Source organism: Hordeum vulgare, chromosome 4H, assembly GCF_904849725.1.
Source record: "Hordeum vulgare subsp. vulgare chromosome 4H, MorexV3_pseudomolecules_assembly, whole genome shotgun sequence".
Taxonomy (NCBI): Eukaryota; Viridiplantae; Streptophyta; class Magnoliopsida; order Poales; family Poaceae; genus Hordeum; species Hordeum vulgare.
The window spans coordinates 480,692,367-480,707,780 of record NC_058521.1 but is presented as its reverse complement, the minus strand read 5'-3'; the positions used below and the strand labels follow the sequence as shown (position 1 = coordinate 480,707,780).

Here is a 15,414-nt window from a genome sequence, read left to right as displayed (position 1 = left end):
CTCTGCTGCCGAGGCAAATAATGCACTATAATTTGTACGTATTTAAACTAAACTTTGGAGACGCCTCCAGGTTCCAGCAGTTGAAGTCGTCCTTGTTGTCATGACCTCATGGGATGCAGAATTGAGGTCACCCTCGTGTGGAAAGTTTGAAGCTTACCAGCACAGACAGGCAGAAAACTTCTCGATGGCTCCACGCGTCCTGGCTACCATTTCCCGGCGCCGAAGGGAGCCGCATCGATCCTCCGGCACCAAAGTAGCCTGCCACGACGGGACTCACGAGCCACACCAACCGATTTTGATGCTGTCCTCCCCGAGTCGTAACACACACGACTCGCCTCCGGCGGCGAGAATTCATCGGATGATTTGGTAACATGGCAAAGAAGATAGATATGGAAAACAATGCCAGTCTCACGCCACGTCCCAGCCTAATACCGACGTGCGTCCTTGGCCGTTTCCAAACCTCGTCGACATCCATACGCCAAGGACAAAAACGAACTCGAAACAGGCGTCGGAATCGCACCACGCCGACTCGTACCTACGTACACCCGACATCGGAACCCCCATCCTTCTCAAAGGCAAATACAAATACGACCCGTGATACGAAGAAGAAGAAGAAGAAAAAGAAGATAGCCTAAGCATCATCGTTGTAGCGTGGCGCGCGAACAAATTCCTCTTCCTCCGACCTCCGATAAATTATTCCGAGAGGGGGAGGGAGGAGAGGAGAGGGGCTGGCCTAAAAGGTGCGCCTCCCTGGCGCCCTCCCCACGAGCCATCTCTCCCATAATTGTTTGATTTCCCTCCGCGATACGGCCTCGGGTCTCGCCGTTCCCCCGCGCCGCGCCGCCAGATCCCCGCGAAACCGTCGTCCGGGAAAGGTGGTGGTGTTCTTGGCAAGATAAGATCGGCCGATGCAGCCCCCCAAATGGAAGGCCGTGGAGGGCGGCGGGATCGGCGGTGACCAGCGCCGCCGGTGCGTGGCGGCGTCGCTGTCCATGCTGATCGCGGCCACGCTGGCCTTCCTCGCCTACGTCGCCTTCTTCCCGGACGACGGCGCGGGCGGGGTCTACCGCTGGTGGAGCTGCCAGGGTTGCGCCGGTGCCCTGGACGAGTTCCCGCCCGACGACGAGGCCGACGGGCCCGCCGCCGCCGCCGCCATAGGCGGCCGCGCGCCCACCACGCTGTCGCACATCGTGTTCGGCATCGGCGCCTCGGCGCGCACGTGGGACCAGCGCCGCGGCTACGCGGAGCTCTGGTGGCGGCCCGAGGCGATGCGCGGCCACGTCTGGCTGGACGAGCAGCCCACGGGCGCCTGGCCGGCGGCGACGTGCCCGCCGTACCGCGTCTCGGCGGACGCGTCCCGGTTCGGGAACCGCGCGTCGGCCTCGCGGATGGCGAGGATCGTCGCGGACTCGTTCCTGGCCGTCTCCGCGGAGCTGGCCAACGGCACCGCCGGCGCCGGGCAGGACGAGGCGCCGCGGTGGTTCGTCATGGGCGACGACGACACGGTCTTCTTCCCGGACAACCTGGTGGCCGTGCTGCGCAAGTACGACCACGAGGAGATGTACTACGTCGGGGCGCCGTCGGAGAGCGTGGAGCAGAACGTGATGCACTCGTACGGCATGGCGTTCGGCGGGGGAGGGTTCGCGGTGAGCTACCCGGCCGCCGCGGAGCTCGCCAAGGCCATCGACGGCTGCCTCGACCGCTACTCGCAGTTCTATGGCAGCGATCAGCGAGTGCAGGCCTGCCTCAGCGAGCTTGGCATCCCGCTCACCCGGGAGCCCGGGTTCCACCAGGTGACCATCTATCCCGACGCAGCTGAAGTTCCTTTCTTTTTGTACTACTAGCAATAAAATAATCGGCACATTCGGTGCTACGATTGAATCAAAACCCTTTTTAAAGTTATATATAAATGTTTCGGAGAAAACGTCTCCGAATCCCGAATTTCTTTTAATTCCTGATTATGAGCAATCCATCCAATCAAAAAATGTTTCTGAAAACAGCTTGGGAACAAAAACCGCCAATTGTGCAACTTGGGTAGCCCATTCCAAATTTTAGCTCGGCACAGATTGCCTTTTCCACTAGGTTTCTCTGCGTCCGCTCGAATAAAACCTTTTTGACCAACTTTTCACCGTCTCTTGGGCTATGCCAAAACAAACAAAACATGAGAGCAGAATATCTCCTAGCTTTTGGTAGAATCTTTCCGTTTTATCAAGGGCAGACGCACAAAAGCATCCACCAGTTGCCGCAACGACGAACACTTGCCCAACGGACCTTTTCTAGAAATCAATACAAGTATGGAACCCGGCCCGCCAAGACCCAAGAGTGTGTGGCCGTCGCAGACAATTCGAAGGTACAGCAGGACAGCGTGGAGGGCCGAGCCAGAGCTGGTTCATGGACGTTGAGCGACAGCTCTCTGTCACACCATGTGGCGCGGGCATCTTAGGAGGACAAGTGTTCACAGGCGACTTGACAAGGATTGCTCAAAAAAAAAAAGACGACTTGAGGAGGACTCGACCTCGCTAGCTAGATAGCTAGCGAACCACCACCCCAACCAAAACGACAGCCAGCCAGCCAGCGCCACCGTCGCTTTTCCTTTGCCGGGCACCACACTACACCACCTTTTCATACTCCCTTGCATGTGCCACACGGCGGGCCGGCGCTGTAAAAGATGTGGCCGAAAGGGGCAGATGCTCAAATGAGTTGAGGCCTTGAGGGGAACGAAAGGTCTGTCCTATATCACTGTTTGTTCGTTGAGCTGGGGCCAAGCATGTTTTGCCGCGCATGCGCTTGACACAGGGAGAGGGGGGGTACGTGGACGGCTTGGGCTCCGCTGCCTAAAATATCGGAGGCCGGAGGCGGAGGGGACCTTCGTTCTCGCCGCGGGTTTTGGGCTGCACGCACGCCACAATGGTGGCGAGCCCACGAGTGCGCAGGGCGAAAGCTTTGCCGCACCACCACCATTTCTGGCTTTCTGGCCCCAAAGTCGTTGACGGGCGCGCTCGCGGCAGGTGGTGGCCCAAGGCTGTCGCCTTCCGAATCCCTAGCGCGCACCCCGCCGATGCGGCATGGCCCCTCCGAGCCAGGCATTTTTTTCATCGCCTAATTGGTTTAGGTGGCAGTGTCACGAATGTACTCCCAGTAGAAAGTAGTTGTGCAGCGCGAACAGCGGCCGGTGATCTGCCGAGCAAACTTGTGGTGGAGCTGGCTGTTTCTGCCGTGATTGACGTGACATGGGGTCGGCACGGACACTCGCTGCGAGCGAGTACCTTCAGTTTTTTTACTTTCTGAACCGGTGCACCCTGCGCTGTAGCTGACACATGTGCGCTCCCAGATCTACCGGTCGATCCCGCTTTTGTCGCGTGTCGCAGTCCGGCCCGCCTTTTGTCCCCTACCTTTTCACCGCCTCTCCACGAGGCACCACCTCGCCGACGGGAATCTATCAGCTCACCACCCGATTCAAAAGTTCAAACTGTCACCACACACATGAACTTTACTTGCTGATCTTCATGATAGAAAAACGGATACACTGTAGGAGCACTCAGGCCTGTTTGGATCCATGTGTTAGAGTTAGTTTAAGCTAGTTTGGGTTTAACTAGTCCTAAAGTATCAAACATAAGGGTTAGATTGGAGCTAGTTGCAAAAACTATCCCATCCAAGAGGTGCTAATTGGAGCTAGTTTTCATGGGGTTCATTAAAAAATATTTCTCTCTCTCTCCCACCAGCCAAGAGATGCTAATTGAAACTAGTTCTCATTATGTTCATTAAAAAAAATCACTTTCTTTTTCCATAAAATGCATCTATTGTCAATCTAACCCTTTCATCCAAACACCTATTTGGCTAAAGTTAGTTTAGAATTAGTCATGAGCTAGAAACTAACTCTAACCACTAGCTAAGCTAGAGTATCCAAACAGGGACATGATTGTTTAACCCTGGCGCCATTGTGATGGTTTGATGATTGATGGACGCAGGTAGACATCCGGGGCGACGCGTACGGGATGCTGGCGGCCCACCCGGTGGCGCCGCTGGTCTCGCTCCACCACCTGGACCACATCGAGCCCATCAGCCCCGTCGGCCACACCCCGCTGGCCGCGGTCCGGCCGCTGGTGAGGGCGGCCAGGTTCGACTCGGCCCGGCTGCTGCAGCAGGCCTTTGGCTACCAGCACGGCCCGGGCTACACCTGGTCCGTCTCCGTCGCGTGGGGCTACACGGTGCAGCTCTACCCGTGGCCCGTCGCGCCGCACGAGCTGGAGGTGCCGCTGCAGACGTTCAAGACCTGGAGGAGCTGGGCCAACGGGCCATTCGTGTTCAACACCCGGCCGTTGATGAGCACCGACACCCCGTGCTACCGGCCGGCCATGTTCTTCCTCAGCCGGGTCCGGAACGAGACCAGCCGGGGCACCGTGAGCGAGTACTCGAGGCACGCCGTCAAGTCGGAGAAGGAGTGCGACCAGGCCAGCTTCCGTGCCGCGTCCACGGTTCATACCGTCAAGGTGTTCGCTCCCAAGATGAGCCAGAACGACTGGAAACGGGTAAGGACTTGTACTATCTAGCTCACCGTTTTGATAGCTTCTTCGTATGTACACACACATTTCAGTGTTGGTTTACTGGTTGTTGTTTCGTGATATGTGTTTCAGGCGCCACGGCGGCATTGCTGCAAAACAACGAGGACGAGGTGGGGCACGGTGCTGGAGGTGCGGATACGGTATTGCAGCCGAGGAGAGCTCACCACGCCATAACTCTGTCTTTTGTTGTCGCCACGACATCGCCGCACCCTACAGCGCGGAGAGTAGGATGTTGATATTGCTAGTGCGATAATAATGGGATGGCAAAGGTGAATAATCCTCTCCGTCCGTGCTCTCGGAGGGAGACGAAATCTTTTTGTTCCATAACCAGCCGTACTTGATAACGTAGACTGTACTTCCCTGCTGGTGCTGGAAAATGTCGTGTTCAGCCTGTCCAGATGGCTATATGACTTATGACGGATACACGGACACATATACATACAAACAAGGGGTGCACACTTTTAGTTCGGCCATATGTGGGTTCGTGTGCTGTTTCTGTACAGAGCCGGTTCTTCTAGTTACATGGTGGTGCTGCAAAGGACTGCAGGCGGTAGCAATGTATAGGTTCTGGCTACTTCCCAGTACTGTGTTCCTCCTTCCTGGTACTCTGGTAGTGCTGTGAATCTGTGATTCTATCGTGGGGAAATGGTTGATTTAGAAACGTATTTTCCTGGACTGTGTATTTTTCTGGAGTGCAGCGTCCGGTGCTTGGGCTTCAGGGAGCCCTTTTTTTCCAAACGTTCAAATATCGCATTTCAAAGTTTCAAATGATTCTGGAGAAAAAAAAAATCAACATTGGCATATGGATGAATACAGCATGTGTCAATTTTATGAGAACTGTAGGAGGAATGGCTTAGAGCATATAAAGGCGGACATAGCAAATATGATTTCTTAAAAGTTCGCGAACGCGTCCGGTCAGTGGCCGGACGTGTCCCTTATTTGGTTGGTTGCGCAGCCACACTTTTTATTTTTTCCTCATATGTCCGATCATTTGCACGTGATTGATGTAGAGGAAGAGAAAGAAAAATAAGAATGGATAAGAAAAGGAGAAGTGGTCCGTGATGGGTCACGTCCTACATGACGGAATGACCGGGCGCGACCGTAAACCCTCATATCTCCCTATATTTGAGATGGATATGAGAGTTCGCGGACAGCCCGGACGTATAGGGATGATATGAGGGGTCCGACTGGATCACTCTTATCTTTCTCTTTCCTGTCCGATCATTGAACAGGCGCGTCCCCGGGCGTATGAGGGATCGTTTGAGGCGTCCGACTGTAGATGCTCTTAGGTGGGCGACATCCATGATCCACTAAAATAGTGGGATGTTGAGTGGGCCAATATCCCTTCGTACAAAGGCATAAACATGATGTTGGTCCATATATATATATATACATATATCATACCTATACTTGTAAGTGCATCTAGTGCCCCTTAGTGATTTTGGTGGATTGAAGATTATATAGATTAAGAGACTAATATGTTTGTGAGTGTACACAAGCCCTATAAATCGTTGAGGAGTTTGAGTTATTCGAAGAATATCGATCCCTAAAAATATATGTCTTCGGATGAAAACTTTGGTCATTCCTTGAAGACTTTAATAGCCAAGAAATTGCAATTCCTCGTGAATTTTGTTTCATTTTCGTCTTTCTTGAGTCATAGGAACACCGTACTGTTAAAGGGGTCGAGGTAACACTAAGGAAAAGTTTCCTCATGATGTTCATCTCAAAGCCTACAAATACCTAATCCCTCGAGTGAAGCATTTGAAAATCTCTCACAGATTAGTCAAAGTCTTCAGTGACAGAGACGAAATTTTCTTGGTCTCTGAAAAAATTGTACTAACTGAGGAGTTAGGATTTCGCCAGTGCGAACTACCTATCAGTGAGGAACATGAGAGACATGAGGACTCTCACAGTTGAAAGATTCCGACCGTTGTTGTGCTGCGCGCCAGCTGTCCCCAACCTTATCCACCTAACGGTCATATCATTGGGGCATTAATGTCATTTCATGTCGGGATTGCTCCCAGGCTATAAATAGCCGCCCCCACAACCACTAGTTGGTTGGCTGCTCCGAGAGAAACTCACACATGTCATTTACAGCAACCCAATCCTCGAGGACTTTGAGCGAAAATACTCAAGTGAGGAAAAACTCCAAACACCCAAACCAAACCCAAAACCCAAAGTGATTGAGCATCACTGAATAGATTGTTCCTATGTGGAACCGACACTTGTTACCTTTGAGGACTGTGCATCCTCCAGACAGTTAGGCGTCAATGGTCTATAGCATCCAACAGTCAATTGTGGATCGCCGGGAGATCGATTTTGTGAGGGTTTGGAAGTTTGCACTGAAGACTTACCACGAGTATTGGGCGAAGACTGTGTGTCCTTAGCTCAAGGAGAATACGATAAGGACTATGTATCCGGATACTGTGTGTCCTTGGTTTAAATACCAAGCCGCTCCAAACCAGACGTACGACTGTCACAGCAGTTGGAACTGGGTCATCAAATCATTGTCTTCATCGAGCAACGGTGTCGTGTTTTTGTCACGGGAGATGTCCTCGTGAAAGTACTTAGTGGTGAAGCCATCACAACTATGTGGCGACTCAAAGGGGTTGATCGGAAACGAGAGACGAGTTTACCTAGGTCCTGTGACAGCCTGAGACCGACGTTCTAGAAGATTCCCCTTTTCTTTCCGTTTCCATCGTGTGTCTATTTTTATTTGTCGCATCATCATTGCATCATTCACATCATCTGCATTGCATCGGCATCCCGTTGCCGCTAGTTTTCAAAACTTGCATTCGTTGTTAGTTGCCGGTTCTCGTCGTTGTCCGTTCTGAGCCCGACAGCACACGTACGCGCCCGTGGCATCGTCGGAACCTTGTTTTAAAAGTGTGTGTAAAACTTTCTCTGGTTGTGTTGAGAATTGACGTGCGGTGTTATTTTAATATAGGTAGGCCGCCTGTCAAGTTTCGTCGCAATCGGAGTCCGTCTGGTACCCGAACGGCCGACCGTAGCGGCACCGTATTCGGTCTATCGTCGGACGTTTTTTGATATTTTAAATCGTGTTGCCACGCCGCGCCTTTTCCCTCTCATCCCTACTTAGCCCATCTACACAGCCCATTAGTGCCACCTAGCCACTTCCTCCGTTCATGGTCATCGGATCGCGATCGGACGGACGAGGTCCACCCCACCATAGACCAACCCTATATAAGTAACACCCCCTAGAGAGAGCCCTCTCACTTCACTAGGGTTTCCCCTAGTCATTTTTGCAGCCACCCCCCTCAAAAACTCCACCTGCTAGCCCTCACCCTTCAAAATCCCGCAGCCCAAACCCTCTGAACAAATCTGACCATTGGATTCACATCTAATGGATCCGATTCGTCCAGTTTCCCACCTACCGGACATGTCCGCGCCTCCAACCGGACACGTCCGGCGTCCACAAGGCCAAGAGACCAGCCAGCAACCTCCCGAGTTCCAGATCGAGGAGGAGCCCCGATCCAGAACAGCCACCGCCCGAGCCAGTTCGGCCCCAAGCCGCAGGTCAGCCGCTCCTCCCGAGCGCTGCTCCTCCTCCCAAGCGCCGCCTCCCACCAGCCCGCGCTCAGCTGCGTCGCCGCCCTCCGCCGTCGGCTACCAGCGCTGCCAGCCGCCGGGGTCTTCCGGATCTGCACCGTGCGGTCTGGAACCACCGCACCTCGCGCCCCTGGACTCCCCCTCCATCGATCTGTGGTGCCTCGCTGGGCAGCAGAGACGTGGCCGCGGCCTCGCTCGAGCAGCGACGGGAGGGAGACTACCATCCTGCGGCCCAGGTGCATCCCGCTCATGGTAGCGAGGCCGGCCCAGGTCAGCGCCCTGCAGGCCGGCCCAGCTCGCCCTGCCCGACCCCAGGCCCACCTCGAGCCGGCCCAAGTGGCCTTGCCCTCTGGTGAGATTCCCCCTTCCCCTGCCCTCTTTTCCCTCGCCCGCGTGCCTTTTATTTATCTTGCGCCCTCTGTAGGCCCGTTAGTTATTTAGGTGATTTTCGGAATTAGATAAATTCCAGAAAATTAGTATATATTCTTTTGCCCGTAACTTTTTAACCGTTAGTCGGATCGGAACATGTAGTATACGGTTTTCATGTAGTTTTGCGCGTAGAATACGATTTTGCAACTTGCATATTTGTTTGACGTTGTTTAGCGTGCCGTATGCATAGATTACCATGCTGTTCCAATAGGATAGACGCCCGTATTTATTTTTCGCGCAAGACCGGATTGCTCGAATGCCGTAGTAGAAATGTTCATGATTTAGGAACCCTCTTGCCATGTATTTTAGAGCGGTCATTGGTATTTTTGTGTGTAGGGATTTGCCGCTAGTTCATTTTCTGTGTATAGGTTATTATCTCGTATTTACGTGTGAAAATATTTTTGTGGTGCAACCCCACATGTTTTATATGTTTTCGGGGGTGGAAAAATCCATAGCATTTTTCTATGCAATTATTTTTAGCTTTTGAGCAAGTTAGCTCGCGCGATATTTTGCCATGTTGCCCTCGTCTTTTTCGTAGGATTTATTCCGTGCTTCGTTTGAAGGAGGTGTCAACTAGGGAGTTGTTCTTTGATGTTTAGTCTAGCCCTTGGTATTTTTAGTTGCAATAGAAATGCATGTTTAGGTGTGGTTTGCTTGCTCTCAAGTTGCTAGAAATAGTGTTGATTTGGGGATGCTAAAATATTTCTAAGTCTAGAATCTGTTATATTTTGTTGCTGTCTTGTCTTGCCTCTATCTTGTGATCTGTAGCTCTTTTGAGGTTGGTGCAATGGAGTTAGTTGTAGACTTTGTGATTCTCTAGCATGCTGTGAATTTTCATGCCATTTGGAGTCCTGTAGCTTATGGTTTTGCTGCTGTCAATATGGCTTCAGAACGAAAACTGCACCTTCATGAAGTGTAATTTTCACTAAGTCTGAAAGTGTGTGTGAGAAGCCGTTTTGTGACTTCTTTTCCTAGTGATCCATGATGCCATGCTAGTAGTTGTTAGTTGTTTGTTGTAGTGCTTCTTGCCCTCTTTCGTGTTATGCCTTGTTGGAGCCATTTAGATTTGTGTAGCCCGTAGATGTGGGGTGTAGAAAGTGCCATGTGCCTGGTTTTGGCAGATTGTAGTGATTTCTTGTTTTGCTCGTAGTTGTTGATCCGTAGCTCCGTTTTGATCGTGCCCTACATGAAACTTGCTTACAATCTCGTGTAGTTTCATTTTCCCTTACTCGTTGTATGTTTTGAAGTGCTCGTGACCGTCGTTGCACACATATTGCATTCATGCCATCATATCTTGCGGTGCTTGTATCTTTTGAACCGTAGCTCCGTTGGAGATGATCTCTATGTGTAAATTGCTTGTAACGACGCGTAGAATCACGTGAACCTATTTGTTTTGCTGTTTAACAACTAAATAAATGTGTTTGTTCAGATCTGGACAGAATTGTTAATTAACATGTGAGGTCGTTTCGGAGATGTTATATGTAATTTTCGACCTCATTTAAAATGCCTAGATAGGTAGTTTAATTACGCTTCACCTCTTGCCATGTCTAACTACATATAATATCGTCGTGTATCTAATCGGGATAGAACTAAATAATTAACATGGAGTTTCGTCAATATGCAACTCGTTGCGTATTGAACTTCACTTAATGTGTAGTGTCTGTTTGTGTGAATTGTCATGCCGTGACTTGCATGTATTCAGCTGCTCATGCATCATTTGTGTTGTGCATCATGTGATGAATTCGGTGTCTTGATTTGTGATTCCGGTTTGCTTCGTCTCGATAGAGTTTCGCAGCGTGCCGGATTGTGAGGACCCGTTCGACTACATCGGTTCAACTGCTTCAGGAGTCATTCTTCTTTCAAGCGGGATCTCAGGCAAGATGACCATTTCCCCAGATACCATTACTATCATTGCCATGCTAGTTTATCGCTTCTACCGTTTATGTCTCGTTGCCTACCACATGTTATATATCAGCCTCTCAACAATGCCATGAAGCCTTCAACCTCTTCAACCTAGCAAACCATTGATTGGCTATGTTACTACTTGCTTAACCCTGTGTTAGCGTTGCTAGTTGCAGGTGCATTGCTTCCATGTGAAAACATGGGTCCTTTGTTATATCACCCAATTAATGCTATTTAATTTAATGGACATATATACTTGGTAAAAGGTCGAAGGCTCGACCTTTCTAGCGTGGTGTTTTGTTCCACCTTTGCCCCCTTAGTTTCGGCTACCGGTGTTATGTTCCATATTTGAGCGCTCCTAACACGATCGGGGTTGTTATGGGGACCCCCTTGATAATTCGTTTTAGATTAAAGCTGGTCTCGCAAGGCCCAACTTTGGTACTACATTGCCTAATCACCTAATAAAATTGCATAGGGACTTTCCAGACCCCGAGGATAATTTAATCAACCCTCGGGCCAGTGCTCCTCATGAGTGTTGGTCCAAAACATAGCAGCTTATCAACGCTACCCGGGGCAACTCGACGTTTGGCGTGGTAACCATGGCTCATCCATCGTGTCCTGAGAACGAGATACGCAGCTCCTGTCGGGATCGTCGACACGTCGGGAGGCCTTGCTGGATTAGTTTTCCTTTGACGAAATATCTTGTGCATCGGGATTCCGGTGATGCTTTGGGTAATCTCAGAGTTGAGGTTTTCCACTAAGGATTCCGACTAGATCGCGAGCTTCGTGATTGAGGATTTCTATGCGGCTTGTGGTAATTTGTGATGGACTAGTTGGAGCACCCCTGCAGGGTTAAATCTTTTTGGAAAGCCATGCCCGCGGTTATGTGACAACGTGGAAACTTTGTTTAACACTGGTTCTATATAACTTGAAGTTAACTTAATTAAAACATGCCAACTGTGTGCGCAACCGTGACTGTCTCTTTCGTGAGTTCCTTCTCTGAACGAGGACACGGTGGGGTTATGTATGACGTAGGTAGGTGTTCAGGATCATTCATTTGATCATCAGTAGCTCACGTCCGTTATGCGTAGATCTTCCCCCTCTTATTCTTGTACTCGTAAGTTTAGCCACCAAATATATGCTTAGCCGCTGCTGCAACCTCACCACTTAACCTTGCCTCACCCATTAAGCTTCGATAGTCTTGATACCTTTGGAAATGAGATTGCTGAGTCCCCTGTGGCTCATAGATTACTACAACACCAGTTGCAGGTACATGTAAAGGTTACTCGACGCGAGCGCATTGATTGTTCATTTGGAGTTGCTTCTTCTTCTTCTTCTTCTTCTTCATCGATCTAGGATGGGATCCAGGCCGGCAGCCTGGGATAGCAAGGATGGACGTCGTTCTTCTTTTCTTGTTTTTTTTCGTCCGTAGTCGGACCCTGCTCTTATTCATGATGTTTGTGTATTTTACTTCTATGACTCTGATGTAGCTTGTGGCGAGTGTAATCCAATTATATATATATATATATATATATATATCTTCTTTTCAGTACATGTACTTGTAACGATATCCATTCTTGCGACACGACGAGATGCGCTTCTATCCCTGACGAGGCCCTCGTGCCAAATTGAGGATAGGGTCTCATCTTGGGCGTGACAAGTTGGTATCAGAGCAGTACCGACCTAGGAGCCCCCTTGATTGATCGAACTTGGCCGAGTCGAGTCTAGTGAAAAAACTGCTTTGAGTCTAGTTATATATCGGAGAGTAGGATTCTTTTTTCTCCTCTTCTATGCTCTGGTGAGGAATCTTGACGTAATAATTTACTCTACTCCTCTTCTCACTCAAAAAAAATAGGATCACGCGGATATTTTGGAATCTATATGATGCCGATATGACGGAGTTCTGTCTTGGTGCCTCCTGTCTGACTTGATTTTCTTCCGGGGAGTTGAGCTCTAGGGGATTATTGAGCACATCGTTATCATTCAGATTTCTTAATATCTCAGGGCGAAGGATGTTCGTAATTGCTTCAATACTAGTAGTGGCGAGATAACCCCGATGTCCCCAGTACTGGTGCAGATTGTTCGGGAGTACTGCCATACTTTGTATCGTTGTGATCACGAGGGTCTGTAGTAGATGAAGGTCCGAGATTCTGGTCGTATGTTGACGTATGTGATACAGGTGACGGGTTAGTATAGGAGTTCTGTGATATTACTCCTTGTATCCGTGTACCAGATTGCATGACCCGAGATTTCGGGAATTCTTAGGTGGGAATTCAAGTAGTTACTTATAGGACAATCTTCCAACAAATGCATGATGTTAGGTTGGGGTTCGACATCTAGTGGATTCGTTTGTTGACGGTCGACTTACAGCGGTTCTCATTGTGTCTTAAAGAGTCCTTGTAGCTTGCTACAACTCGGGGACGCTTCGTATGTCGGGTGCACTGCCTTGCACTTGATGGCTACTGTAAGGTTCGAGCCCGTGCGATCCTGTCCACGAAAATATCGGACGAAATCTTTCTCATGAGTTTGTTCTGGCTTGTTTCATAAGCCTCTCCCTTTGTTTTGTTGAATGTGGTAATTCGAGTTGATTTGGTGTCAAGTGGTGATTTCAGATCTTTCCAAGAGGTGTTCTCATAATTTTTATGTGAATGCAAATTCTTTTGTTCAATCAGGTTGTCATATCAATTCTTGTCAACCGGAGTCGTCATGTTAATTCTTTTTCAACCGGTGTGTTTCTCTCCAAGTGGATTCAATCCTCTCCAATTTTTGCAAGATCATTCTCTCATTTTATTCCGGAGTTCATCTCATCTAGACCAAGTTGTCTTTGTTTTTCCCCGCCCTCCCACCCTTTTCTTTAGTGATTGGATTTTCATCCAAGAGTTTTCTTTTCATTGTTGCTTCAGCTATCTTTTTATTCCGTGTCGTACCCGGTGATTCATTGTGAAGATTCTCAGGAGCTTCGTGTTCATCTTTATTCATTCTTGTCATCTTTTCCGGTGAATTTAGTTCGGCTGTCTGTGTTCAGCATATCCTTTTCATACTTGTAAATTCTTTCCCATGTTGGAGATTCTTATCAGCCTATCTTGTTATCCATTCATTTTCTTTTCTATCCGGGGCGTTGAAGATATCTCAGAGTTTCTTGTTTTCAGATCTTTCATTATTTCAGGGTGCTAACCTCATCTAGTTTTCTTTATACTGGTGCAATATCTCTCCCTCTGAGCAATCTTTTCGATGGTGGTTTCTTTGAGTGGGCCCATAACCCACAGGTTCTTCCCAGGATCTTAGATAGCCCTTGCAATCTTTTCTGGAGATCTCTAATTCTTTTCAACTATGACGTAAGAATGATTTCCATCAGTCATATTCCTTCTTCAAGATCAATTCGAATTATTTCTCATATTTGACTCAATTTTCATGTTTCTTTATTCCGGAGTGTCTCAGTATTCTTGGTGTTGTTTCTCGTCATCATTCTCAACTTGCAAATTTGAAGGAGTGTTTCTCTCGAATTTTGGTTCCTTCTCTTGAAGATTCATCATTTCAGCTTGGTGCCATCATCATAATTGTTCCAATCATGAGTAATCCCTTTTCTTGCTATCCGGTGCCGTTCTGAGTTGTTTTCATTCTCGATCCTCCGAAGGCCTTCATCCAGAAGATTTTGTTCGTTCTCAGCTTGCAGCTTTCATTCTCAAATTCTTCTTCATTGTTGCTTCTTCGTTCGTCTCTCGTTTATCTGGTGCCTTGTTCTAGTGTTCTCTCAGGTGGCTTATGATCTCTTCATTCTAATGTATCTCCATTAATTCGTGGTGTTTCCATTCAATTGTGAATTCTTACCGGTGCTTCCTTCAATTATGCCTCAAGTGGCGCTTATCTCTCTATCTCTTCAAGATTCTTTCAAGAGGAATAAGCTGTATACTAAATCCGTTGCTTATCATCAATTTAATTTGATGAAGGATGAGCATAACATAATTCTTATTCTTGTTCTTCCTTCTTCCAAGAGATTTCAATTCTTCTTCCGGAGCGGCTCATGATATCAATTCATTCTCAAAGTGTTCTTCAAGATTCTTATTGGAGAACCTCAAGTTTTCTTCTCTTGCATTTCCAAGTGCATTTGTTCTTCCTTTATCCTTTGAGGTGGTATTATAGCATTCTTGTTAGTGTAGGAGTCTCGAAGAGTTTTCCTTTCAAGTATGAGATAATTAAACCCACCAATTCTATGCTCATGAGATATTTGCAACCCATGATTTCTTCACTTAGCTATCTTGGTTTGGATTTACCTAAAGCTTTTCCTATGGATTGTTGCTATTATGGTGCTTGTCATTAATCCAAGTTATCAATGTATCCTCTTGGTGTAAGAAATTGTTCATATCTTGTTTCTCCCAATCAATCCTTGTTTCTATTTGTGGCTAGTTGTCACTTCATTAGTTTGAAAGGTTCCCATAAGCCCACTACTATCTTGTTCCTTTCGTTGTTGTTTTTCCAACAACTCCGTTCAACTCTTCTTGCAAGGATGCTTGCCAAGTTCATTGGAGTTAGTAGTTTTCATTCTCTCTTCACTCTCTTCTTTCTTACGAGCTAGTTCCTATTCTATTGTTCCGGAGGCAGGATGATATTGCTCTTTTGGGTCTATTATGTTGTTCTACCAAGATCACGGTGTTCCCTTGTTATATTTAGTTGTTGGTTGTGAATATTGTCAATTTCTTCCATCTTATCGATTTTTTTGTCCCATTTTCCTACCGAAGTGCTGCCGAAATTTTCCGTGAATTCTTGCTTGTTTCTCACATCACTCCTCATCGCTTTGCAACCTTCAAGGATCATTGTTTTCACTCATTTGTCAAAGAAGCGATTAAGGTTTACCTCTTGCTTTCTCATCCTTTGCCCCTTTCATTCTTGGATCTCGGGGCGAGATCCTCTTGTAGTGTAGGAGAGTTGTGACAGCCCGAGACCGACGTTCCAG

General features: G+C 48.3%; 1 protein-coding gene across 1 annotated transcript; it reads left to right on the top strand.

Moving 5' to 3' along the window:
• Positions 1-314: 314 nt before the first annotated feature.
• LOC123449039 lies at positions 315-5,227 on the top strand. Its single transcript, XM_045126108.1, has 3 exons — positions 315-1,793; positions 3,969-4,529; positions 4,635-5,227. The coding sequence occupies exons 1-3, from the start codon at positions 909-911 to the stop codon at positions 4,734-4,736; spliced, it is 1,548 nt and encodes a 515-aa protein (XP_044982043.1). The 5' UTR covers positions 315-908; the 3' UTR covers positions 4,737-5,227.
• The last annotated feature ends 10,187 nt before the right edge of the window (positions 5,228-15,414 follow it).

Bases quoted from the DNA above. Each gene is read 5' to 3' on its own strand.
- LOC123449039 (XM_045126108.1), top strand. From the start codon at position 909: ATGCAGCCCCCCAAATGGAAGGCCGTGGAGGGCGGCGGGATCGGCGGT. The intron at 1,794-3,968 runs GTGACCATCTAT...TGATGGACGCAG, and splicing joins GGGAGCCCGGGTTCCACCAG to GTAGACATCCGGGGCGACGC. The intron at 4,530-4,634 runs GTAAGGACTTGT...TATGTGTTTCAG, and splicing joins GCCAGAACGACTGGAAACGG to GCGCCACGGCGGCATTGCTG.